General features: G+C 45.8%; 2 protein-coding genes across 2 annotated transcripts in view; one reads left to right on the top strand and one right to left on the bottom strand.

The window, feature by feature from the left end:
• LOC119407071 (uncharacterized protein C18orf19 homolog B) overlaps nt 1-27,573 on the bottom strand; it is a 579,856-nt gene that overhangs the window by 55,028 nt on the left and 497,255 nt on the right. The gene's annotated exons all lie outside the window — the stretch shown is intronic.
• LOC119407061 (DNA topoisomerase I, mitochondrial) overlaps nt 1-27,573 on the top strand; it is a 98,371-nt gene that overhangs the window by 27,819 nt on the left and 42,979 nt on the right. Inside the window, exons 6-11 of the mRNA XM_037673902.2 lie at nt 5,319-5,419; nt 6,545-6,635; nt 9,159-9,292; nt 11,363-11,478; nt 18,372-18,616; nt 21,008-21,195. Coding sequence (XP_037529830.1) covers nt 5,319-5,419; nt 6,545-6,635; nt 9,159-9,292; nt 11,363-11,478; nt 18,372-18,616; nt 21,008-21,195 — 875 coding nt within the window. The remainder of the gene's footprint in view (nt 1-5,318; nt 5,420-6,544; nt 6,636-9,158; nt 9,293-11,362; nt 11,479-18,371; nt 18,617-21,007; nt 21,196-27,573) is intronic.

The raw sequence follows: 27,573 nt of genomic DNA, 5'->3' as shown, positions 1-27,573 counted from the left end.
TCACTAACTTGCTGAACGAGGAACCTCTGGTAATAGCCGCTGCTTTTCTTTCGTGCTGCTTCCGGAGCTTATCACGATCGTACAAACACCAAGGCGAGCAAGAGTCGTGTAGCAAGTGTGCAGACCATTTCCGCCGTGGTGCAGACAGACCGTAAAACCTGGAATACTGGAAAACCAGGAATGCCTGGTTGATTGCTAGAGGAAATACCAATTGTGTCAGTGCGCCCTTGATTGGTTGTAGTGCAAAAGAAATCGCGTATCTGGATGATGCAGGCTTGCACTTGTGATACGGTTTTGTGGTGATGGTTGCTGTTTTTGCATTGCTGTATAAGTAGTATTCACACGAGGGAGAAATCTGTGGGGGACACTGGGATATTGCGGATCACCTGACTGCGACGTCACGGATTAGTGAGTGGGCGCGACCCCCCCCCCCCCCCATACGCCTCCTCTGAGGACACGGAAACCTTTTCCCCAACACACATTGTTGCACTTGCTCCTGCAGAGAGTGGCAGTTGGTGTCCATTCTGCATCTGGTCGTCTGCAGCTCTTCGTCAGCAGCTGGTGAAATGGGCTGTACAAGCCACCAGAGTAGTCTGGTAATACTGGTCTCCCCCTCATTCGCCTCGTCCGTGAGAGTGGTAGACATTTGTGGGAATTCTCGCGAGCTGACGTCACTAGGCTCCGCCTTTATGCTCCGAGGATTTGTCCCCCGTGTGAATGCCGCTATAAGTACAACATGTTTTCCGAAATAAGATTCAGTTGTGAGTAGCGTACATCCCGTTCTCTTTCTGTGGTCCCTGTCTTATCAGCGCTATGGCTTCAATGAATGTAAGCCGCTCATTGCTGTGCTTGCCCCTGTGCCAAGGGTCCCCAGTGAAAGCAAGGGTTTATTCAGGTAACAACTTATAAAATTGCCCGGTTTCATCGCAGTTCAACATATCTTCGGGCGCGAACTGCTGGAGCCAGGACAGTAGCCGAGCACAGCTATAACTTTCAACAGCAGACTGGTTGACCGCGGCACTCTCGCCACACATTTTCTTAGAGCTCAAGTCATTTCTTTCCTTGAAATTTCGGACCCAGCAATCACTAAATTTACAGCCCTCAATTTTCATGTGGCCAGGGTTTCTGCCTTTTTCTTTAGAGCATCACTGGTCACCCCTACCTGTCTGGCAATCATGGCTTTCAGCCATGTGAGAAGAAATACTTCCAAGTTTTGGGCGGGCACCTTGGCTGACATTCTTCAGTCTCGATCCAGTTGACTTTTTGGCAGCTGCTAGAATCCTCACCTTGTCATTTAGGTCGTCTGATATCGTCTGCTTCGAGATTTCAAACTGTTTTGTAACGTCCGCTTGCGACTGACCACTTTGCACTTGCCTGATAATGGCGGCCTTCTTTTCCACCGTCAATCGGCTGCAATTTCCGCACTTCGAAGTTTTTGTCGAGGAGGCGTACAGGGATGGCGGTGTCTGTGCCATCGGTCGCAAGTGGCGATAAAGCCACGATCGGTTCTTGAAGTGGCAATGCAAACAGCTGAACAAGTGACACCGCAGGCGACTGATGACAGACTGCCTCGGGGGACGGTCGTAACTAGGGACAAAGCGGCACCGACAGTCAATCGGCATGTGCCTGCTATCGAGGCTATATGCAAGATCAGCTGACCATACACATGTAACGCGGGTTCGATGCTGCGGAAAAACAAAATGGCAGCGATGTTGTGTGTGTTTTCGTCGGGTTTCGGTAGCTTTTTGGTCGGTGTTATACATTGACTCCATGGAGCACGTGACGGTGCCATGGCAAAGTCCGGATATTCAGGCAGGTTTGAAAAATCGGTCGGCGACTGTATTCCTGTTTTACGACGAAACAAAGACAGCGAGGCAAAGCCTGGCGAGGAACACAGGTACAGTCGCTGACCGCTTATTCGGACACTGAAAATTTGGCCATGCTCGTTTATTCGGACACCCTTGTGGCACCGCCACTCGTCCCACTGAAGTAATGTAATCTCATGACCGAAAATTCGGACGCTCCATAGTGCATCGCTTGATTTTTCGGACTCCGGCTAGATGATCGAGTGCGATGTCGAATGCCATGACAAGCTGTCAGCGATGTTTACAACATTTTAGCTAAGTTGCCAGCATTGAAAGGTTGCACTGGCTATGGCTGGAGGTTGGGCCAGTGTCAAAATCAACGCAGAAATTACATCTTGTAATGGTTGCTTTTTTTTTTCCTTTTTTTTTTGCTTTATCCAGTCAAATACCCATTGAATGGTTACCACGGCCAAGCCTGCAGTCAGCTGGTTGCAGCGCAATGTTTCTAGAACCTAAAGACATTGTGGTGCGGTGTTCGAGCGGTTTGAGGTCTGAAGTGAGTGATGGCGCATACGAGCACGACATGGACACAGAGAGCAGCACGAGTGCTCAACACCAACCAGCCCAACGTCATCCCATTTTGGCGTTTGAGGGTTTGCTTTGTCAGATGTTTCTGTGGATAGACGTGATCTGCGTCTCACGCTTTGTGTCTTGCTCTCTTGTTTGTTGCTTGTCGTGCGAGCCCTGATCTTCTGAAATGGCTCCAACGCCACCTGTTCCATCTGCGCCGTAGGGAATAATGAAACGCGGCAACTACAAGACACTGACAATGGCGAAAAAAAGCACCGATTATTCTCCAGGTGTAAGGCGGTCGTTCTCAGTCTGAAGTTGCTCGGGAGTTTATGCAGAGTTGGACGATATCTTCCATCAGGTCCTCGAACCAGTGCAGGTGGACAGTCACTCCAATGATGACGTGCTGTCCACACCACAGCCATCAAATGCGGATTTAGCGCACGCCATAATAGTGCTATTGTCGAACTACAGCGATGGCCAAATTTTAGTTTAAATACAGGCCAACTTGGTCGTGCATAAGTGTGTTGTGTGCAGATGCGCATTGACAAGTTTTTCCGGCCACTGGGCCAAGGTGCTTTTTGTAGTGAATCCTTTCTTTTGAACTCTCGATTATTAGGTCTTTTCGGCAGTTCCCGCAGAGTCTGCATATTGGGTTGGCGACTGTATAGGCGATGGTGATGGCAATAGGGCTATTGCACATTTAGAATAGGGCAGGCGCATAGAGAAACAAACAGGCATTCTGATGATGATGATGGCATGTACGGAACTGGTCATTGTTTACATTGCCGTAATTTTTTAAGTTTGCAGCTGTGGGGGGGGGGGGGGGGGGGGGGGGTTGAAGTGTTGTTGATACACAAGGGAGGCAGAATTCAATGTTATTCTGAAACATTCGGTGTTCTGAAATTTGTAGCGGTGAAATATTTTTTTATTAAACTAATTTTCTTGGAAGGGAATTTTTGAAATATTTAATTTGGAAAAATGGTTGATCTGCTTTGAGTCGTTCTTTTTGTCGCTTATCTTTAGCACTGCTTTATTACAGTATAACCTCGTTACAACGGATCTGTTTACAACAGACATTCGGATATTACATACCAATTTGCGGCGTTATGCCGACCTCCGTATTTGTTCCATTGATTGAGCTTCGTTTACAACGGATTCTGGTACAACGGACATTCGGATATAATTGACTAAAATGTCAGGCCAGCAAGGTGGTCAGGACTCCTTTACAGCGGACTTTTCCACCACGGTCATTAACTTTCGACTTCAAACATCGCTTAGCATACTTTTGGGACGGGAGCAGCACGCCACGGATATCGACGTACCGATTTAAGAACGAAGGCCGCCGATCTCCAGTCTGTCAATGATCAGCTATGCCTAGCTGTAGCGACAAAAAATCAGCGCGCAGCGTGCTTGGTGTTGCGTTTTGGGACGCTGACACACGAAATTGCGAGCCGCTGCCACCGCTTCTCGGAGCGGTCGCTGCGCGGCGAGCTTGGCCGGGGGGTCCGCTGCCGATGTGCAAAATGCCCATCCGCGGTTCTGAGGAGCCAGCGGGCGATGCGATTCGTTGCTTGCGACGACGAAGGACATTGCAGCTTCTTCGCTTTCGCATGTCCGCTAGCGCGATGTTCTTGTCCGCAAAGTTCGGATTTGTCTCGTACATCAGCACCGCGAGCGGAGTTAGTCCTAGCCACGACATCGAGTAGAAAGCTCGGTTGCGATGTGCGTGGCCGCGGTGCCCAATGTTTCAAAGTATGTCATGCTCGATTGCGAGTACAAAGAGTTGTCCCGCAGTGGTCTTCGTCATCAGCTCCGAAATGCTGATAAGAAGAACCTCGAACAGCGGGTCCAACGGTCAACGCTATTAGTCGCACGTCTGCGATGTTCTACGCACGTCTGCGACGAGTGCGGCGCGCTATCGTAATTTGATGATTGAGCTTCCGCTCGTAGCTGCCCAACTAAGGCGTTCTAAATTATCGTCGACCCGTGAACACAGAACGAGTGTGAACGCGTCACTAAGTAGCGCAAATTTCGACAGCCATGACCTCGCGACGCACAAGCAGCAGACGACGATCCCGAAGCGAGCATCACGGAAGCAGCAGCCAAAACATGTGCTTTTTGTACGCTTGTTACTGAAAGGAGGAGCCAGCTGAAACGGAGAACTTGAACACGGAGAAATGCTCCTTACGACGAGCCCAAAATGGTGGCGCCCGGTTGCACCGTTGCCGACCTATAATTTTGAAAAACGCGTTTTTTTTTTTTGCTATTCCCGCAATTTTCGCAAAGTCGGCAGATGCAAAGAAAAATTTTTATAGCACTTCTACGTAGTTTTCATTGCAGATAATTTGGAATCAGAAAATGCGCTACAGAAACTGAAACTTTTTTGGTCCCCTGTTAAAAATAAGACCATGTTTGTGACTCATAATTCTCTCCGGTTATAACAGACCCATTCAGTGTTTACATAAAAGTCTGTTGTAACAGTACTTAAATTTTACATACTCCTTTTACAACAGACCAAAATCTGCTTCACTATGAAGGTCTGTTGTAACGAGGTTATACTGTACCCTTAACGTCAAGCCAACTGACCCAAGCTTCTGCATGTTACTGCACCTTCCACATTTTCTGTTCAAGAGACAATTTTAGCAGTGTAGTTCACTTTATTTGGATGCAGGCCTCGTTTCTACCGCATTTGTCACGTTTACGATCCTAAATACGCACTTTACTCTGGGACTTATCCATATTGTGAGGGTTGAATATTTCTATGATAGAAACCATGCATGAGATTTTTTGCAGTTTGGTAAAACTAAATGTGCATTCTCATCTGAAAAGGGAGGGGTGGACTGGTTATGGAGACAGTGGAATTTACCAGCCATGTTTGAAAAAGGTTGACTGATTTTAATGTAATAAATTATGCTAATTTAGTATTTTGTTTCTTTACAGTCTGCACGTAAGCCACAGCAAAGGCTCTCTGATATCTCACCTGTAAAAAACAAGCGTGCTTTGGAGTCTGATTCTGAAGAAGATGAACCCCTTGCTATCAGGTGACTTAAGTTTGTAGAGTTCTTTACTTTTCTTTGACATGCAATCTTAAGTTCTTCTCATTGACATTGGGTTGTGAAATATGTACAGTTTCCAAAACTAGCCTTTAAAATGTGCACATTTGCTTAAGGGGGGACACTGCGCCTGAAAACTTTTTTTTACAATTCTTTACCAATTTAAATCAAACTCGCTGAGTTTATGTATATTTGTGTGCTGATTTCAAATATGCAATTTGTTTCCTAGTACAATGTGTAGTTTTTGAATTCCATGTGCCATTTTGGGAGCCCCAGTATGCCCAAACTGAGAGAGTTACAAAGTAATTAGGCACATCAGAATGACCTGGAATGAGTACAGAGTGCAAGAAAACAAGAATGGATGTTCTAAGCCCATTTGAACAAAAGTTGTGGCATGTTGAATATTTGTGGCTGAAATCCCAGCTTAGAGTAGACTAATTTGGAATGTTCATCGTGCCATAACTTTTGTTCAAATGGGTTTAGAACATCCATTCTTGTTTTCTTGCACTCTGTACTCATTGCAGGTCATTCTGATTTGCTTAATTACTTTGTAACTCTCTCAGTTTAGGCAAACTGGGGCTCCAAAAAAGCATATGAAATGTTTGATATTTTAAAAACTACATGTTATACTAGAAAAATAATTGCATATTTGAAATCTGCACACAAATATGCATAAACTCCGCAAGTTTCATCTCAATCGACAAAGAATTAAAAAAAAAATTTCAGGACCCATGTCCCCCCTTAACACTGATTGCGTACAACATATTTGCTAGGCACATTTTCATACCATTTTCTGTGAAAGGCAAACAGTAGCTGCTCTAAGAAAGCTTTGAAAGGTGCTTACTCACTGATGCAGATTTTTTTAGTTTCTTTGTTGTGTACAGAGTGGAGGGCTCGCATTGGTGTGAGTGAGCTTGAGTGGGCATATTGTGATGGAGTGTGACAAATTGTGCATAATTTTCTTTGCATTCAAGCCATGACTGTTGCTCCACACTACATGTTCAGGTTTATTTGTGTTAGGAGCGGTCACTGTGAAACTTTTTTATGCTTGAGCTGAAAAGCATATGTGGTACTGTTTATTTTTAGCATTAACATGATGATGTCATACTTTAGGTCACAGAAAGCTTCAAAGAAGAGCAAGTCTGAAGAAAAGGCCAAGAAGAAGCGGAAAGCTGAAGACAGTGATTATGAAGAAGATATGAAGGTACGCATTTTATTTATTCCTTGCATAGTATTACCATAAAAACTCAAAACAAGTGCCCCTACCCTAATGAAAACTTTCACATTGTGCAGGGATGCAACAGCTGCACCAATTGTGCCAATTTGATACAATTCCTTATTTTTGCGCCAAGCTGAGCCAAAACCGTGAAATTTGTTAAAATTGCGCCACGCTGCGCCAAAATGCCCGACCAGCTTGAAATTTTCTCAGTTGTGCAAATTTGAGCGAAAAATGGAGGTTGCGTTAGTAATCTGCAGTGTGGGCATCATCATGCAATACAGGCGCGTAGACCCTAACCCCCCGCGAAAGAAAAGAAAAAAGTCGGTTTCACCGGAAGGATGAAGCAATGAATGCGATAGCAACAAATTGCAATGCTATGCGAAGTGAGGCTGGCAGCAAACTCTTTTGTATCCGATCTCCCGTAACTCTACAAAACGTTGGTGTAAGAGAATACGGCGTTTCCAGAGAAAGATGCTCTTTCTGCACCGTGTCTTCGCATTGAGAGCGCAGCATGGAGCGAGATATACGAGCCGGCCGCTGATGGCTGCCGAGATGGCACGCGTGCCAACGATCGCGACCGCGCCCTTAGAATCAAAGTTCAAAAGTTGCTGCTCGAGCGACAGCCCCCCCCCCCCCCCCCGACCCCTCTCGCGTCTTTTCATGCTCGTTCAAGACGGGTGGGGCGTTTCCTCTATGCTTCGATGGCACCGAGCGGAGTGGTGTTATCGCATGTGCCCTCCGAGCGACCGAGATGGGCTGGCTCGTTTGATATCTGCTTCAGCCGCGTTTGTCGCACGCACTCGCGCGCTTTTACCCACGGTAGAACGTACTGTGCACAGGGATTTGTTATCAGTTTGGACTTTATACGGGAGATGACCGCAAAAACTCGTCGAGAGTGTCCTTATAGTTGTTATCGCAATAGAAAAGGAGAGTAGTTCTCAAATTTCCTGATGCTTGTTTTATAGCGTGCAGAACGCTTTTTAAGCCACTTTTGCCGCAGTACACAGGCGTCCTGCGGAAAAGCATACTGAGATTTAGAAGGGGCTATTAGCACTAGCTGTCCAGGGACACAGCACGTTTTGTTCCATAATTACTCATTCGTGCATGCGCCGTGTAATTACAAGTACTAGTATGATCGCTGATGTCTAAAAAATTATTGGCAATCATTTGGAGCTGCTGTGTATGGCGTTTCTGCGGCCTTGAGAAACAATAGACAAAAGCATATGCCAGTTTTCTTTTTTCACCACCCCCTCTCCTGCTTTACAAATCTCCCAAATATACAGGTTCGCAGGTCCACATTAGCATTTCCAGTGCCTGTCGAATATTTTGACAGGCCCTGCAAAAGCTAATATAGACTTAGTCATTGTTCGCACTGTGGGGTGGCTAACACACTGCTTTTATTGAAATAGCAGTGTTCACATGCACTGTGCATGAATTAGCTGATGTTGAATGGTTTTTGCGTATTTTTGTTTTCTTTTCTAAAAGTAAGCCTTCTTTGTTCTACTGATCCAAATTTGGGATTTCTGGCTTAAAAATTTAGGGTTTTTTTTTTTCACAACCTGCTCCAAATTTGGATTTTCGTGCTCCAAAAGCAACATTTTGCTGCTCCAAAAATTGCTCCAAATCCTATTTCGTCTGTTGCACCCCTGATTGTGGCATTTCATATGCATAGCACAGAGTCAAAATGGAACTACTGCTCGCTCATCGCAACTGCAGATGATGCTATTAATTAGGGGTGTGCGAATATTCGAAATTTCGAATATTTTTCGAATATTGTTTGCTATTTGATTCGATTCGCACTGAAATCTTACTATTCGAACTATTCGAACTTCCCAAAGACAAATGCAGTCAACGTCCAATTGAACGTGACCCCTTCAGATTTTAAATATGCTTCACCCCATTACACTCTCGCATTGCGGCAAAGCTGCCTTTCACACTCCGTTACAGTCGAAATTAGCCAAGAGACGAAGTCCAGTTGAAAGTGGTCCCTAGATTTTCAATATGCTTCACCTCATCACACCCCCGTATTGCGGCAAAGCTGCCTTTCAAGCTCTGTTACTTGCAGTGTGTTTTTTTTATAATGATGTGCGTACACCAACCACTTGTACTCTAGTACACCACTCGAGGCACCAAGCTGCTTGTGGTCACATATTCAACAAATGTGCAACTAAAGGCCTTACTGCCATTTTTTGTATCGGTGCCCTCATTTGTTGCAACTGGGTTGTCAGTGATGTGCTGTTCTTGAGTGCAGAAACCACTGCAAGTTAAGTCGTCCAAGTGCTTTTAGCACACCCAATAAAGCTTGTAATGAAGAGCTTGTTTGACGAGTTTCGCTTATCTACCTGGCTGTCCACTAAAGGGCCAGTTATCTTGCCAAACACAATTTGAGGGCAGTGACTTGTGTAATAGCTCTATTTTAGTTTGTCCTTATAGTTCAGTAGTCTTACTAGAAGTGGTTTGATGTGTTGTTAATATTTTTAATTCAGCTTTTCGTGGTTTATTTTCCAGCCTGCCAAGAAAGCGGCTGCTCCCAAGCCTAAGAAGGTCAAAACTGAAGTTAAAGCCGAGCCAAAAATAGAGGAGGGCAGTCCTAAGAAGAAAGGCAAAACAAAGAAGGAAGAAGAAGTAGAAGTATGGAAGTGGTATGTGCTGTTGTAGTAGTTCCATATTTATGCATGTAAGGCCCACACCACCAATTAATGAAGTCCGAAAGAATAATTTTTTTTGCTACCAACCTCCTACATGATGGTTAAATTGTGCAAGCCACTGCTGAAGTGCGGCGCAGATTTTGTTGTCAAGTTCTCTGCTGGCAACTGCTGCGGATGCTTACCAAATTTGTGTGTGCTTACTGGACAAAAGGGTGTAAGCTCATGTACGGGCCTAAATCCACTAAAACTCTTGAACTAATTTTTCTTAGCACAGCTTAAACTGACAATGGCAGGATTCAGTAACACAGCCTGGGTCTGCACTTCTGGAAAACCCTGTATATTGGGTCATTGTGACAACCACCCATTGCCTTGGCCTTCATGAAATTTTAACTGTCTAGTAGAACAAAACGCTGCAGTAGTCTGTGAAAAAGTTTTATTCTATGCTGGTTTACCATTGCAGTTAAATGTTGTCGACTGCCTCATTATTAGACATTCTCGTGGCTTTATCCGCGCTCAGAATCATTTGGAGACAGTAAATGTGTTGATAGCCAGCCGCCAGTGGTTCTTAATTTTCATAGCAGTCTTGAGCCTTCAGTGAGCAACTATAAGCCTATGTTGTGGAGAGAGTGCACCTAGTAATATGTCATAACTGAGTAGTCATCATGGTGTCTAGAAACAATGAAAAGACAAGCAATTTTGAGCCACTGGGAGGTACGGGGGAAAGCGTGCAGCCTCTGCATTGCCCCATGTAGTGCACGCAACTGGATGACACAAGGCTTTGCTTTGCTATCACTAAGTTGCCGACATGGTACGAGATTGCACAACATGTTCAAGTTATTTGGTCTGATGTGATCATTGGCTCGTCAGAACCTTTTGATAAGCGCCTTTTCTCTGTCGGCACATATATGAGCAGATTAATGTTCGGCTCTCTGTACGCCGCTATGCAATTCTGGTTTCAAAGTATTTAAAACTGGAGTGTTTGTTTGCCACTGTTTACGATAGCAAGTTTAATCAATCAACGAAGTTTTCAAAGTAAACCTACAGACGAGCACTCTGTTGGCAGTGTTGGTGTGCAATTTGCCATAGTTGCAGCCATAGGACGAACACATACATTGTGAATTTCGTTGGAACTGCCTTCATCATCAGTCTTCACTTTTTTTTTTCTTGCCACATTTTTTCTATGTGCAACAATTATAAGTAGAGACATTTTAGGCGAATGCCTATTTTGTTCCTTGTGCTCCTATTGCCCCACTTTGATACATGACCATGAATTGGAGGTTAACACGGACTTTTATAGTGTTTTTTATAGTGCCTATAAATGCCTATTTTGATGTTTGTGCCTAAATGCCTATAAATGCCTATTCTCAACATTGGCGCCTATGTAAACACCATTTAGCCTCAAGTTTTTTTTCGAGTGCAGTTTAAGACCGTTATTCATGTTACCGGGCAACATCGACTGTTCATGGCTTTATTGGGAACAAGTGCCGCTGACCAACACTCCCATGTTTGCATGCACATAAATGCTCGATAAAGTGGACTAGAGGATGACCGCCGCCATAGCTCAATTGGTAGAGCATCGGGTGCGTTATCCGAAGGTTGCAGGTTCGGTCCCTGCCGGCGACAAGTTGTCTTTTCGTCCACTTTACTTTCTTCACATCTATATCGTAATTACTGCAGTACAGTTAAAACAGTTCTATTAACGTCTCTTACACGTTCCTTGGTGTCATTATTCAGGAAAAAAATATTGTCAAAAGAATACTACAAGTGCATTTGGAGAATAAGGGCAATTGTAATAAATATATTTTGTGTTCTTTGTTTTTTTTTTATCAGATTCATGGCTCATTTCTACAAAATGGCATCGATTGCATTGCTCAGGGAATTATAGTTAAAATACTAGGTGAAAACCTGGGAGAGTCGGTGAATTTGATTTGTGCAATTTGCTAGACACCCTGGTCATCTTTGAAAGCAGTGTTGAAGGAGAAATCTTGCAATCCTAATTTGATGTTCATAACAAAATGCCACATGGATGGGGATATAGCTAAGCTGTGTGTGATGCTGATGCAGGTGGGAAGAGGAGAAGCACAATGACGGGAAGAAGTGGCACACACTGGAGCACAAAGGGCCAGTGTTTGCCCCAGCATATGAGCCTCTGCCAGATAATGTGCGCTTTTACTATGACGGTAAGTGAAGTTTCTAATGTCACAGCTGCTTAAAGTGCTAAATATGTTTAGAGAAATTGGAGTGATGTAATGCTGGTGTGGGGTGATAGGGTAATTTCAGCAAGCAAGACTTGTCTAGTTTGTTTGAGGGCATGTAGCAATTAACCCTTTGAGGGTCGAATTTTTTCGCGAAATGCAGTCCAAAAATGTGTAATTTTTTTATTGCTGAAATAAATTCTTCAGACGATTCTATTTAAGAAAAAAATTGTCTAAAATTTTTTTTCGTGACCGTAAAGTGACAAAAAAATCAGTTTTGTTGCTACATACATATGGTTTATTCGTAGTAAAATCAAGCAGAATCCTAAAAAAAAGAAGCTTCACAGTTTTTTATGAATAAAAATTAGGCATTGTATTAAACATAGCTCACAAACATACAAAAATAAGCGTACCAGACTACGTTTCCGGTTAAAAACGCTCGTGCTCAAACACTAAAAACTTTTCAGCGTGTGATAGTCTTTGAAGCATGGCTCCCCGCGCACGCGTTTCAGATGTCGCTCCTTGATCGTCATCGGAGTCTGAACTCGTCAAAACTCCTCGTCTGACGAACTGAAATCCAATGAATCAGATTCTGATCGGCAATTGGGGAATAGTCCGCATCGGAAGAATCGCTGCTCGACTCACCGGCAGCAGCGCAACCGACGCGCGCTTCCATAGCGTGAGCGAACTGCGTTAGTGAGCGCACGGAAGAAAACTCTATGGTTCTGCGCCCGTCCGGAAAGCAAAACGAGTGAAAAAGCTACAGTAATACTTCGTCTTATCGCCAACAAGACGTAGTTAGTTTTTCCGAGAACCCAAAACAGCAAACGCAATCACGGCGGCGTCGTTTGTGTAATTTAGCGCCGCGCGGAAACAGATGTAATCACGCGCCGGGGTGCAATAAATGAGAGAGTAACAAGCGGTCACCCTTTGAGAGATTAGAAACCAAACAGCCATCCGCTCTGCGGGCGCAAGAAGCGAAAACCACCCGAAGGACGAAACCGAAACGAGCCGGACCGCGTGCGCGCGTGCTGATGCGAGACTACAAGCCGCCGCGCCTCTTTGGAAAGAAAACAAAAAAAGACGGAGAGACATTGGCGCATTTAAAAAATTACACGAATTCCCGAAGCGTGGCAGCACATTCCAAGCAAGAGAAATGGGAGAAGGCGCGCGTTTGAAACCAACCGCGCCGCGGGCGCTCTCGGTTGCGCAAGCGATAGCCGGCGCGCGGCGCGCCATTTTGCGAAGCATAAAAAAAGCAACAACGGAGAGACATCGGCGCATGAAAAAAATTCCACGTATTCCCGAAGCGTGGCAGCACATGTCAAGCAAGAGAAATCATCGAAAAAGGCGCGCACTTTAAACCAGCTGCACCGCAAACGCGCTCGGATGGGCAAGCGATTGGCGGCGCGCCGTTTTGGGAAGCGAAAAAAAAATACAACGGAGAGACATCGGCGCATGAAAAAAATTCCACATATTCCCGAAGTGTTGAAGCACAGGCCAAACAAGAGAAATGATCGAAAAAGGCGCGCGTTTTAAAAATAAACGCTATGCCGTACATGTACGACGAAAACCCTTTGGTACCAGGAAGCTTCTGCCGTACATGTACGGCGAAAACCCTGAAGGGGTTAAGGGGGGAGGTGGGGATCGAAGCTGAAATTCTTTATTTTTTGTCGTAGAACAATGAAATTTGGCATGCTTATTGGGAAGTGCACTGAATGACTATTTACAAAGTTTCATTAAGATATCTCCAGCAGTTCTGACATTATAAATTTTTACTTGCATCATTGTTATACCAAACTTGCAGAAAGCCTGGCGTGACAACAAAACATGGTAAAAGCCCAAAGTTGCCCTCATATTTTAGCCATAGGAATGGTTCATGCTATGACATTCTCCAAATATTTTTATTACCCCGATTTTTTTTACACGGAACATTACATCCATGCTTGCATAATGCATTCGTTATCGTCATGTCAAATTAGCTAAAGAGTAAAAAAACGAGGGAGTAATTCAAAAATATAGGATGTGGGGGAGCACGCGCGCCCATTTCCTTTCCTTAAGGCTGGCGCGATCGCGAACTGACGGTGGTAGCAAGGGACCACTAGGAGAGGAGCACCGTCGCCCTTTCCTGCCGGACAACCCCTTCTTCCCCGTCACTCCGCGCGCCAATCCTCGCTTCCCGGCTCGCGGGAAAGGGAACTCGCCCTGCGAGGGAAACAACCCTCGTGGTGGGGAGGGAGACGGGAGGTGAATAAAACAACCGGGCATACGAGCAGACGGTCTCTCGTGCCCTGCTGACCTACGAAGGAACATCTCACCGCCCCGAGACCCGCGAGCCGATCATCGACCGAAGGTGTAAGCCATACCCTTTGTTTTTCTATGAGAGCGGACTATCCCTCTACGCGACATTTACGCGTTATTGCTAACGTAGCAATAAAGTGTTGTTTGTTGTGCTAGCCTGTTGCCTTATTCGCCCGAACCCGTCGTAGCTGCGATGACGCGCGCTACGGGAAGGGGACGTTGACACGGTACGACTATTTGCGGCTGGGACCGGAGCTAGGCTTCTGCACCAGCCGTACATAGAGCGGACCCCCCTCAAGGAATGTCATAGCATAGAGAATTGACTAGGGAATACAATGCAACAAACCTCATGAAAATCCATCAAGCCATAGTCGTGCTACGCTTTCTGCAAGCGGGGCAGTCAGGTCAAAACACACTTCTGAGAAAACGGGCCCTAAAGTTGCACAGCCACTACATGTAAAAAAAAATGCCCTGGGGCTGTAATATTTAGTGTCTTTGATTGCAGGGGTTTTGTTGTGTCCTTGATCTTTCATTTTTCTGCACTATGTGCTTTCCTTTTTCTTTGTTGGTTATTTTTGTCAGCTCTTTGAAGGGTGAGCCTTCAGGTTTAATGGCCAGACTTGCATATTACAAGTCTGTGGCATGCAAATTTAGGTGTGCTGTGGCAGTTATGGCCAAGACATTGGTGGCACAGGAATTTCTGAGTAGTACTTAATGAAGCGAATTTGGCAGATAAAAATTCGTCCACTCCTTTACACAAGTTCATTTGTCACCCCCGCCTTGATACGCTTCATCATTCACCCGGTCGTGGTAATGGTAGTCTGCGAGGCTTTCATTATTTCAGTACATTTACAAAGGCTTGCTGCGATACCATGCACGGCTTGAAGCGCGCCTAAATTACATCACCACTGAGTGCTTATTTCCCCGCGAAGTGCTCGGCCGCGGGGTTCGGGAAGTCTGTGCCCGGTATGCTGGGTGGCGGCATTTGCTGGCGATGCGCAATATCCCAAGCCGCAGCGATGAAACATCGTCGTGCAATATGCTTGGCCTCGCATTTTGGGGCGCCGACGCGCGAAATGTCGCGGTGCTTCGAGCGATCGCTGTGCGACGAACTTGGGGAGATCGAGCGGCCGTGGCCGTGGGGTCCGCGGCGCAGCTGCCGATGCGTCAAATGCCGATCAGCGATTCCGAGCTGCCAGCGGGCGATATCATTAGTTGCTTGCAACAAAGCGCATTGCGGATTGTTCGCTTTCGCATGTCTGCTAGCACGATGTTCTTCCCGGCAAAGTTCGAATTCGTCGGCGCCGTGAACGTAGTTAGGCCTAGCCACGACTCCGAGCAGTAAGCACGGTCGCGGTGTGCACTGCCGCGGTGCCCGATGTTTCAAAGTTAGTCATGTTCGATCACGAGCACAAAAAGTCGTCCCGCGGCGGTCTTCGTCACGAGGTCCGAGATGCCGACGGGCAGAACTTCTAACCGCGGGTCCGACGAGCGAATGCAACACAGGTCCGAGACGTGCTTCTGCGATGTTCGCGAAGAGCGCGTCGGGCTATCGCAGTCTGATGCACGGTCTGAGCTTCCGGGTGCAGATGCTAACGCGTAATTATCGTCGACCAGCGAACACAAAACGAGTGCGAACGCTTCAGTAATTAGCGTGATTTTCGACAGCCGTGACCCCGCAACGCGGAAGCTGCAGACGACGCACACCGGGAGCGACCATCGGACCAATGGCGAGGCGCGCTGGAGCATCATGGCGGCCGCGGCCAATCGGGGGCCTCGAAACGACCTTTAAACGTTTGCTTTTTGTGCGCTTGTTTTTAAATGGAGGAGCCAGCTGAGGCGGGGAATTTGAAGACTGAGAAATGCTCTTTCAGACAAGCCTTAGATGGTGGTGCTCGGTCGTGTCGTTACGGAGCTATAATTTTTTGAAAAACGCTTTCTTTTTTGCGATTTCCGCGATAATTTTCGCCACCTCAGCGGGCGCAACAATTTTTAATAGCACTTCTACGTGGTTTTCGGCGAAGAAATTTTGGAATTAGATAGAAAAAGGGCTACAGAAACTGAAAATGTGATTTTCAGAAAATCGATTTTTTTGCCATTTTTCGCGATTGATCCCCGCGTCCCCCCTTAACCACATGTTTAAAGGGGTCATGAACCACTTTTCCAAGTAATGATCTATTGACCTCAGTATCGGAGTTTACTGCCTCTCGAATCGATTGCCGCAAAAATTTCTCGAATCAGTCAAGAATCAGCGGAGTTACGGGGGTTTGGCGCACGCTCCCAGCGCTTTCTCTCTTTTCTCGTGCCGACGAGCGCACTCGAAGCTAGACAGGGAGGGATGGCACGGGGGAAAGAAGTTAAGTCAGCGCGCGTCATGAAAGGCGATCGCTCTCCCGCTGTGATTCGCTTGCGCGAGTGCGGCTACCGTGTACTGAGGAGTGCGGCGCTGGCAAGTGGCGGCACCCCGGGTCATGAAGCACATCTGATCTGAACGCCGCTCTCGATTTACGTCGGCTATCGGCCAATAAGCATGCTATGTCTCTTGCGACGTAAACTGGCAGATCCGCGACGTCAACGTGCAGACGCCCCGCCCACCGACGAGAGTGAGAAGCGGCCTCTGTTTGAAAAGAGGGCGCCGGAGAAAACGGCAACTTCGCGCTCCGCTTGCACCCTTTACGCGGCGCGCACGACTGTAATATTTGGCAGAGCAGTTCATAGCCGTGTCAGCTTTCCGCAGGATGTGTTTTTTCAACAAGCCCAAGGGGTGCTTCATGACCCCTTTAATTGCTACATGTGCTTCAGCATTTGCTTGTTGCCCATGCCACACAATTTTCGTGCAAAAAATTCAAAGCATCCTATGCAGTTTCTGATGCTCTCGGGCTGTATGTTGAGAAGCGTGTGGTCGACGAGCTCAACAAGCCAGATGTGTTTTCTTTTATTGCTGTTGATGAAGCACCTCTTCTATAACAGGTGCTATCACAGAGGTTTGTGATGTTTTATGTGCAACTATGCACAAACTCATCTGTGATAATAATGTCATCTTCAGTGATTTTGTAATAAAGTGCTGTGGTTCTATATTTCATCATTGGCTTTGTCTACTGAACAGGGTCAGGTTAGTCGTGGGTCATATTTATAATTCTGTGTTCTTTTATACTTTTATTATGCTTGAATAGCATGCAGCACATTGTGCTGTTATCGGTCGTCTGTCATGAATGCAGTACATGTCTCGAAATACTTCTAGCAACACCTGCTCCGAAAGCTAGTTTTGCTGCTCGAAGACGCATTTTTGCCTGCTCCGAAAGCTGTTCCAAAGCAGCCTAAGCCAGTAGCATCACTGTATTCTTGCTTTGATGCAGCAGTTAGTGTCGCCATCGCTATCAGATGAATCGCTTGTTTTACCGCACTGTCCATGTCGTCCGCCACTACCACCAAAACGCGCCTACCGGCGGTGTCCCCAAGCAGGCAAACGGTATAAAGGAAGTGCATCACGCAGAGTTCTGGTCCACTTCGCTGATTTCGGTGAAGCATTTCTTCCTGCTGTGCGGAGCGACTCCGGCTCTGAATCCTATCAGACTTGACTCCTGCCCTCAGTCTATCATTGGAAAAACTTGAGTTGCTCAACTCCGCCATTGGAATTCAACGTAGCTGAAGCTACTCCGTGTAGATTGGGCTCGTCTAGGTAACTGGGAATGAGCACACGATCAAGGCATATCCACAAGCGATTTTAAAGCCAGGTAGTCTGGATTACAGAAGGAAACAAACTGCCAGAAGAATGAATTTTTCGATTCTAAGAAGGCAGACTGTACCTGTCTCACTCTCTCTCTCAACCTAGTGGCACGAGAGTTTTCATTTTGCAGACGCGAAACTTTGTGGGTGTTAGATTTGAGAAAGTTTTTTTCTTTTTTGGTACCAGAGGGACGTCATATGATGGGGGGGTCTGCGTAAAATTGTCTTATGATTGATCTTTTTAATACATTATTTCTATGAGGGTTTTGCCAGGACCGATCTGATGCATTGTAAAGTGCAGGTCGTTGCAAGGCGGGGGACGTATAATCGAGTTTCCACTTCATTTGGTTTTTGTATTCAATTTAGTCCCATACGCTACTAGTATTTGTGCACTCTTGCAATCAACTGTGCGGCTACATGTATGATTTCGTCAAATCAAGGTTCAGCTCTACCACAAAACACAGCAATGTCAGTGCATAACTGGCAAGTTATGACAAAGGATGCACACTCCTAGCTGAACTTCCAATTGTGCCACGAAATTTAAAGGTCCCCTGGACAATTTAGGGCCCAGCCTAAAGAAAGAAGGGGATTGTCTATGTCTTAAGTGGAAGCAAAAGCCCATGTTTGCTCTCATGGCACTGTAGCTGTTCTATTGCCATCAAGTCTCTTGACATGTGTGTGATGTTTAATATCGGTCATCACCAACTTGTCCAAGTTTCAAGTATCTGTGCTTTGAGTAAAAAATCATTGTGAGTCTTGAGCACTGTTGGGGAAAGGTTTGATTGCTTTTTTGAAAAGTTCACAAGGCTTCGATTATAAACTTTGGCTTGAACTTCTGTGAACTTCTGCAGGTGTTCCGGTCAAGCTAAGCCCCGAGGCTGAGGAAGTAGCTGGGTTTTATGGTAGGATGCTTGATCATGACTACACTTCCAAGGATGTTTTCAACAAGAATTTCTTCCATGACTGGCGGAAGTGCATGACTTCTAAGGAAGCAGAGCTCATCAAAGACCTCAAGAAGTGCAATTTCAAAGAAATTGATACTTACTATAAGCTGAAGTCTGAAGAACGAAAGGCCATGACCAAGGAGGAGAAACAGGTAATAATCTAGTGCGATGAAGGATTTTGATTTGGACTGGCTTAGTATGTCATGGAGGGAGTGTTGATTTTCTTGTGGGTCATGGGACAGTTTGTGCATGTTTGTTGGTAACTGTTGAGTGTATTTACCACATGGTTTTACAGAAAGTGATTGGGACAGGGAAAAAAAGCTGCATGAAAACAACTTGACAATTCCCCATGTCTCAGATTCACTGTGGCAAAACACGACTGCAAAAGCAAAGTAAACTTAAACTGTCATGTAGTATCACAGAATTAGTTCACCATCGCCATCACTTTGTTGCATCTAATTGATGGGGACTTCCAAGATAGCGCAATTGCTGTTTTGGAGGTTTCACAAGGACCAGTCGATGACTGTCAAGCTGGGTGATATTGGGGCAAAGGTGTGCTCATTTTTTCATAGGCCAACTTGACTGTTGAGGATTGGCCTTTGTGATGAAACATTTTGATTACTGTCTAACCCGTTCATAACGAACTTGAAAGTGCCGCGAAAAGTGGTTGTTTCAGTAGTTCATTGTATATGGACTTTCTCTTAAAAATGTGACCTCGGCAACCAAGCCATTTTTTTCTTTTCTGCGCATTTTTATTGAAAGTTCTAACAATCCCTTCAGTGGCAAGCCCTTTCGAGTCACGAAGTGACGCCCGCTGCATGCTCACAAGTGAATTAAACTGGCTTTGCTAGGAATTGACACAGTTTCATTTCTTGCATTGTAAGGCATTGTTTGGTTCTTGATAGGAGGTCAAAACTACAGAGAACGGTGTAGAAAATGTTGCCGCATGAAAGTTGACCGCAGGGTATGATGCTGCCTATTTCTTTCTTTTTTTTTTTTCCTTGCTGCATTTCTGCCACTGAAGAAATGTCTGAAAAGTGAACGACCTTGCTCGCAGCGTCCGGCGCTCACCGATGTCAGATAGCTTTGACACAAGTAAACTGAAGCGGGCCATGCACAAGCGCGCAGCTCTCTCATGCTTTAGAAGGCCTGGTTTAACTTTTTTTTTCTCTCTTCATATGCGCCATATTTTTATTGCGACAGTGTCTGAAATCCTGTAAAAGTAGGAGGCTTTTTGTAAAAGTACGAGGCTTTGAAAAATGATTGCTGTATGGGGACGCAGTTTCAATGGGTGGCATAGGAAAATTGTAAGTGCCCCGAAATATGCTTGTTATAACCGATAGATCGTTATATCTGGGATCATTATAAGTGGGTTCGACTGTATAGCTAAATTGCTTTCTCAGAGTCATTCAAATTTCAAGTGGGACATTGCATTGCATGCAGGGCTGCAGTTGCCCAGCATGTCTTGATGTGCTGTTGATACAGCACAATGCCCGATTTTAGAAATGTGAGAATTCTAATGAAAGACAATTGCTCATCAGAGATGGGCAGAAAGGTTTCATGCTGCAAATTTCTGCAGCACACTGCATTCCAGACGATTTCACATATAAAACTTGGAACTACAGAAGAATGCAGATACTGACTCATTTAGCAGACACCCAAAAGTGTTTTATAGCTCATGCCTCACTGTAGCGTGAGCATGAAATGAGAGTTTTGAACAAGCTACAACCTCATTCAAAGAAGTGCATATGTGGGTGTTTGTCAGTGCACTTTGTCAAATAAAGGTCACTTTTGCCAAGTACTAGCATGCATGCATTGCATCAACGACTGTACACCTGAGTGAACATGTATGAGTTTTGGTGGAGGAAATAAGTGGGAGCATAGCATCTTGCTTCAGTTCGTGACATCTCTTGCTGCCACTGGGTAAAAAGCGAATGCAAATGACCTTTACCCATTGCCTAGGCAACCAGCATGTGGGAGGGCAAAGGTGTGCTCTCTCGTTAAACGGAACCTGAAGGGACCAGGAAAATATGTTCAATTTAACAGGAGTTTCGTTTAATGAGAGATAAACAGGAGTGCAGAATTCAAGTATGAAACCAATCGTATTAGTGGCAGTTCCATTTGAGAGATTTCCATTTACTTAGCGTCTGCTGTACATATACCTGGCTGAAACAACTCCAAATGCACTGTGAAGCTTGAAACTTGACAGATGATGTGCTTTTAGAATGCAAAGGTGCAGGTATGCCAGTCACATTGCAGGGCTGAAACGCGGAAATGTACCAGTACGTTGGTGAGAGGGTTAATTTGAAGTTGCTGTGAAGGTAGATTGTTTTTACTTTCCTGCAATATCACCGCTGTGCTTCAAGTATGAAAAGCATTTCGTAGCTACTTTTCCCTGACATTTTTGACGGAGCAAAAAGCAGTTGACACTGAGCTGGGGAAAATTCTTGGCACCAATATTTTGCAGATATCATTTCAAGTTAGCGAGAGCTTAGTGTGAATGATTTTTGTCAGTGCACTGAACGTTCCCTTCTCACTTGCAGGTAATCAAACAGCAGAATGAAAAATTGGTGGAAGAGTATGGATTCTGCATCATTGATGGTCACAAGCAGAAGATTGGTAACTTCAAGATTGAACCTCCTGGCTTGTTTCGTGGTCGTGGAGAGCATCCAAAAATGGGCATGCTAAAGCGTCGTATCATGCCCGAAGATGTGATTATTAACATTGGAAAGTGAGTAAATACTTTTGTGAAAATTTGTTGAAAAGCCTGAGAAGATTTAATGAAGGGTAAATATAATGTGCAATAAATTTGAAGCAATTGCTTCAGGTTGAGCATGCCACAACCATCCTATTGGCCGCGAGATCGAGCGAAGTCGCCGCCTAGCGGCTTCTGGCTGAACCGCGCCTAGTGTGGATTGCTCCGTGCATCGTCTGCTAGCCCCGTTGTGTTTGCATGTGCGCGTACGTCATGCGGATCCTCAAAAGGCGTTTGTTTCGTTGCGTTAGTGCAACTTTAACTGCTCGTACGTATGCCTAACACGATGTAAAGGAGTACTTGGCCTTGATCGGCTGTATATGTACTGTAATAAGATCAGAGAGTGCACTTGTCGAGAGTGCTGTGTGTGGTCATCGCACCCTCCTTTCACGAGAGTCATATCAGTGTAGGTGCCGCTCAGTGGTTCAAGCGCACTGCAAAGTGCACTTGGCGTTGCCCTAAAGATAAGAAGTATTAAATCTCATGTGAATATAGCCTTTTAGCAGTGCGGTGGTAAAAAAAGGCTCGCATGTACTTGAGTGTTGTGGTTAGGCGTTGTTTATACGTTACACGACGAGCTCTAGTTGTGTACGGTCCTGGTCTCGCTAGAGAGAAATATTTCTGAAGTCACGTCTGACACTTCGGTACTTAAATTGTCCCCTAAAAAGAACTGAAAATGAAATGACACGGAGATCGCAAAACTGAGTTGCCTTGCGCAATCTTAACTTGTGGCGAAATTTATACAAAAACACCCGTGTACTTAGATTAAGGTGCGCGTTAAAGAGCACTGATGGTCAAAATTAATCCAAACGACGTAGTTTACATTTATGTCGTAGTAATTTCACTCGAACCCACATTTTTTTCTTTACATTAGCGTTGTTTAGATTGACGGAAGGCAGTGGACATTATTCGTATGAAAAAACGTACTTTGGTCCCGTGAAATAAGTGGACCTTTGTTCCATTACTGTCGTGCAAGTAATCAATCGAAGAAATTTCCGTGCTGTACAGTTACCTTTGTGTACTGTTACTGGAATAAAAACAAGCATCCACGTCTCCGTAGAGCTAAAGCGCTGTCAGCCACGTAGCTTTCCTCAGTAAACCTATAAACTGTCCTACATTTCATGGAGAACTGAATAAGAAATGCGAAATACAGTAAAAGCTCGTTAATTCGACACCCGTTAATTCGGAAATTCGGATAATTCGGACGGCTCTATTGGTCCCGGCCAAAGTGCATGTTAATCTATGGGACCAAACCTTCGTTAATTCGTCAGAATTGGGCTCCGCACCGCTTAATTCGGACAAATGCTGACGGCTGCCGCTACACAAAAGTGTGGTAAAGCATCGCTGGCACCACTGGAGCGAAACCGAAACCCGAGTGACATCGCCATCGTCATCAACTAGTGGGGGCGATTGCAGCGTCACCGAACGTCGGCGTCTTCTTTCTTCGCTCCAATGCGCCTCCGACGCCATTTTCCCTTGTGTTGTGTCGGCACAGTCTCTTCTTGCGGAGTTGTCTTTTTTCCCCCGTTGTGACCGTGTTTACATGTGAGGCCCGAGCATGCGGCAGTAGCTGACAATGGCATCGACGAGTTATCAGCCGAGTCCACCGACGATGACTGTCCGACCTTCGATGCTGTCCTTCCCACAAATATGACCCTTCAGGACTACATCGCGATTGATGATTGTGTCGCCACGACTGGTCTCCTGCCCGATCAAGAAATTATTAATGATGTCGTGACCTCATCGCACCTCACGGGAAGTCTCGGAGGCACTTTTGATATAGAGGACGTTTGCCTGAGCACTTGCAACAGTTTGCGTGCTGTTGGCCGTTAGGAAGAGTTAAGAAAAATTGTAATGTCAGCCGGAATCTGCGCGAAAACGCAGACGACCATTACAAAATACTTCAGCAAATAAAGGTATGCTTCTGCAACTTGATTTTAATGTTGTTTTTCCTGTTTATTCGTTAATTCGGCATTCGGTTAATTCGGACATTTTTTCCGGTCCCGTGAAATACGAATTAACGAGCTTTTACTGTAATATTTCAGCACGCAGTGCACAAAGTGCTATTTCAACTCATCGCGCAGGAATACGGGCTTTTTTTTTTTTTTGTTGGGGGGCATCCAAATCAACAAGAAGTAAATACAGTCGCGCTATACAGCAGTGCGTAGTAGGTGGAACACAAGCTAAACATGTACAAATAAAAACAACAAGAAAACGTCACCCATTGCGAAAACGCCGACTGTCGCCGAAGGTGAGCAACCCGTTCGTTGGCAGAATGCGATTCTCTCACAACTACACTCAAACCTCATTATAACAAAGTCACATCAGCCATGAAAATAACTTCGTTATATCCGAAAATTCGTTATAAACGTTTATTTGTAGCACTGTATCTGTTACAAGACTATTCTTCATTTACTTTGTTATAACCGATAGTTTGTTATATCCATGTTCGTTATATCGAGGTTTGAGTGTAATTGTAATGTTCGGCGCGCTTCATGCATTAATTCGGGAATGAAGAGCTCACATATTACCACAAAGCTGCAGTCAACGCATTTTGTTTGCCGGAAATCGGGTCAAATCGCTCACAACGAAGCGCTGTTGTGCACGTTTGTATACGCGCCGACAACCGCCTATCCACACTAGCGCGGCGATGGTGCTGCCACCTGTTGCCCGATCTCGCGGCGAATGGCAGTCTTTAGACTTGAGTTTTGATCATGGAGGTGGCTCAAGTCAATAATATTGAAAGGCTTTCAAGTAGCTCATTAAAGCAAAAACACTTGCATGATGTAACAAGTTTATACATGTTAAAATGTTTGGTGTGTGTTCGGGGAAACTTTAGTTAATACCGTCTTTTCATTTCTCGTGCTGGTGGATGTTTTATAGTGTGCCAACCTTCACAATTCTCATACAAATACTGATTAAAGTTCCGAATAGCAGACTTTCTATTGATGGACCAGTGTACTTGACATGAATATTGATTTATCAGGTAAAGCTTCTGCCATGCACAGCTCCAAACCAATGTGTGAGTTTACAAACGTGATAAAAAAGTTCCAACGGCGAAGTCTTTGCACCTTTTTTCAGTGTACATTAACCCTTTGAGGGTTGAATTTTTTTCGCGAAATCCAGTCCAAAAATGTAATTTTTCTATTGCTGAAATACTTCAGATGATTCTATTTCAGAAAAAAATTGTCTAAAATTTCCTTTCTTGACCGTAAAGTGACAAAAAAATCATTCGTTGTTACATACGCATGGTTTATTCGTAGTAAAATCAAGTGAAATCCCCCCAAAAAAGACTTAACTGTTTTTATAAATAAAAAGTATGCATTGTATTAAACATAGCTCACAGACATACAAAAATAAGCGCACCAAAGTACTTTTCCGGTTAAAAATGTTCGTGCTCTTTAACACTAAAAACTTTTCAGCGTGTGATAGTCTTTGAAGCATGGCTCGGCGCGCACGCTTTTCAGATGTCACTCCTTGATCGTCATCGGAGTCTGAACTCGTCCAAAAATCCTCGTCTGACAAACTGAAATCCAAAGAAGCAGATTGTGATTCGGCACTTTGGGAATAGTCCGCATCTTAAGAATCGCTGCTCGACGCACCGGCAACCGGCACGCGCTTCCATAGCGTAAGCGAACTGCGTCAGTGAGCGCACGGAAGAAAACTGTGCGTCCGTCCGGAAAGCAAAACGAGTGAAAAAGCTACAGTAACCCTTCGTCTTATCGCCAACAAGATGTAGTTAGTTTTTCTGAGACACCAAAACAGGAAACGCAATCACGGCGGCGTCATTTGTGTAATTTAGTGCTGCACGGAAACAGATGTAATCGCGCCTCGGGGAGCAATAAACGAGAGATTAGAAACGAGAAATTAGAAACCAAACAGCCATCAGCTTTGCGGGCGCAAGAAACGAAAACCACCCGAAGGACAAACCGAAACCAGCCTGACCGCGTGCGCGCGTTCTGGTGCGCAACTGAAAGCCGACGCGCTGCTTTGGAAAGGAAAAAAAAGAAAAAGAATGAGAGACATCGGCGCCCGGAGGTGCATCGGTGCATTAAAAAAAAAATCCACGTATTCCCGAAGTGTGGCAGCACATTCCAAGCAAGAGAAATGATCGAAGAAGGCGCACGTTTGAAACCAACCACTCCGCGGGCGTGCTCGGTTGCAGAAGCGATAGCCGGCGCACCGTTTTGCGAAGCATAAGAAAAGCAACATCGGAGAGACATCGGCGCATGAAAAAAATTCCACGTATTCCCGTAGCAGCAGAGACGAAGCAAGGGAAATGATCGAAAAGGGCTCGCGTTTAAAAATGAACACTATGCCGTACATGTACGACGAAAACCCTTTGGTACCAGGCAGGGGTGAGACAGCTGCGCATATTGCGCATTTTTGATACGATTCCGTTTTCCTGCGCCAAGCTGCTCCAAAAGCATAAAAATTGCAAAAATTGCGCCGAAACGGCCCCACAATCAAGAATTTTCAAGCCGGCGTCATTTTCAGCGTGGGAAAACGTAACTTTAGAAGCAGCGCCAGGGATACGTTCGCAGAACACGTTAACGCGCCCAAGCGTGTCCTTCTACGCGCCTTTGTAATAGAGGCTTCCATAGTGCTGTGATAATCGCCTCTGAGCGGTTGTAAATATGTGTAGTGTCCGAGGGGTAAGGTTTCTCGGCGCTCGCGACGCATTTTTGAAGGCGGTCCCTCACGAGGTGGCAGCAAACGGTGGCGCAGCGCGCTTTTATTATCACCTATTAAAAGCGTGCGGTACACTTGACGCTACGCCACCCGCGCAGCCGAGCAGATAGCTGAAGGCGCTTTATTTTAGGCAGTTTTCGAATAGCGTACGCTAAGTTAGTGTTAGCGTTTGCGGCCCGCTATTTCCGGCACTTAACGGGAGCCCGAAAGCGGTTAGCGTACGATGCATGCGCAGTTGTGGGAAAAGCCAACGCAAAGCTTTGCGTACGCTATTCGAAAGCTTCCTGAGGGTTCGCCCTTCAGGGAGGGCAAATACTAATCGCAGCGCCCCTCCTTCCGATTAAGTCAAAGTATGGGCGGTATCGACTTTGCCCCCCCCCCCCCTTCGTGCGCACGCCTATGGGGGTGGTCATACTGGCGCATTCGTCGGTGGCCATACTGTTTTTGTTCTTTCCTGATGTTACGCGCGAAGGCGTCGCCGCAATCGCGTGCTAGTCGGAATCATTCATTGACCGTTCAAAGACGTACTGCTATGTGACTACACAATTCTTGTGCAATCAGTTTTTATTGCGATAGCAATTATATGGACAGTCTTGAGGGGTTCTTGCCGTCGCCGTCATGTCCTTCCGGTATGAAGTCCAAATTTATAAGATCCCCCCGCGAATTGTATGTTATACAGCGGGTAAAAGCACGCGAGCAGAGGCGACGTACGCGGCCGAAGCAAACGAGCCGGCCCATTGCCGTCGCTCGGAGGCTGCATGCGATAACATCACCACGCTCTGAAGGCCTGCCGTCGAAGCAGACAGGAAACGCCCCGCCCGTTTTTAACAAGCCTTAAAAGACACGAAGACTCGAGGGGGGGGGGGGTGGAGTGTCGCGCGAGGAGCAACTTTGAACTTTGCGCGGTCGCGATCACTGGCGCGCGCGCGCTATCTCGAAAGCCATCACAGCGGGATTTTTTTTTATTATTTGAGAAGTTTGATGTTTTTTCTTTTCTTATTTTCAAATGTAAAGTGAACCTACTTGGAAAAACTTTTTTATCTACAGTGAAACCTCGTTAATACGTACCTGCCGGGAACGCGGCATAACTACGCACTAAACAGTAGTACGCATTAACCACCAAGTACAAATTTGCCTCTCCTGGCGTACGCCATCGCCGCCAGCAAAGAAAAAAAGTGCCGTAGCAAATATTGCCTAAACTACCCACTGCAAAGCCTTTTCTTTCTTTTTGCCAAAGTAGAGAAAAGATCCTGGCACTCTCGCACGACTGCCCGATAGCGCGCGGTGGCCGCCACGCGGCCCACGCCAAAGAGCACTTCGAAACTATTATACAGGGTCCGGGATACTCAGTGCCCGACATAGCGACAGAACAGACAGTGTCTGCATTCCGCGATATATGTGTATGCGTCTGTGCCGCGATCTACTACTAAACGAAAACGGACACGCGGAACGGCTGCGTGGAGCCGATCGTCTCCTGGGTAGTTGCGTGCAGCGCGTCGCCTACTTGGCTCACGCCGTCACTGCCGGGCCGCTTGCCGTACCGCACGCGTGCATTAGTCGCGGGAGTGTTCTTCATGCCCGCTTCGCTTCAGACCTTGCACAGATGCGGCGAGTAGCTTGTTCAGATTACGCGGCGATGTCGTGCTTCCTCCGCGACGCTGT

This window comes from Rhipicephalus sanguineus, chromosome 1 (assembly GCF_013339695.2).
Source record: "Rhipicephalus sanguineus isolate Rsan-2018 chromosome 1, BIME_Rsan_1.4, whole genome shotgun sequence".
Classification (NCBI taxonomy): domain Eukaryota; kingdom Metazoa; phylum Arthropoda; class Arachnida; order Ixodida; family Ixodidae; genus Rhipicephalus; species Rhipicephalus sanguineus.
This window is presented reverse-complemented; position numbering and strand designations above follow the sequence as displayed.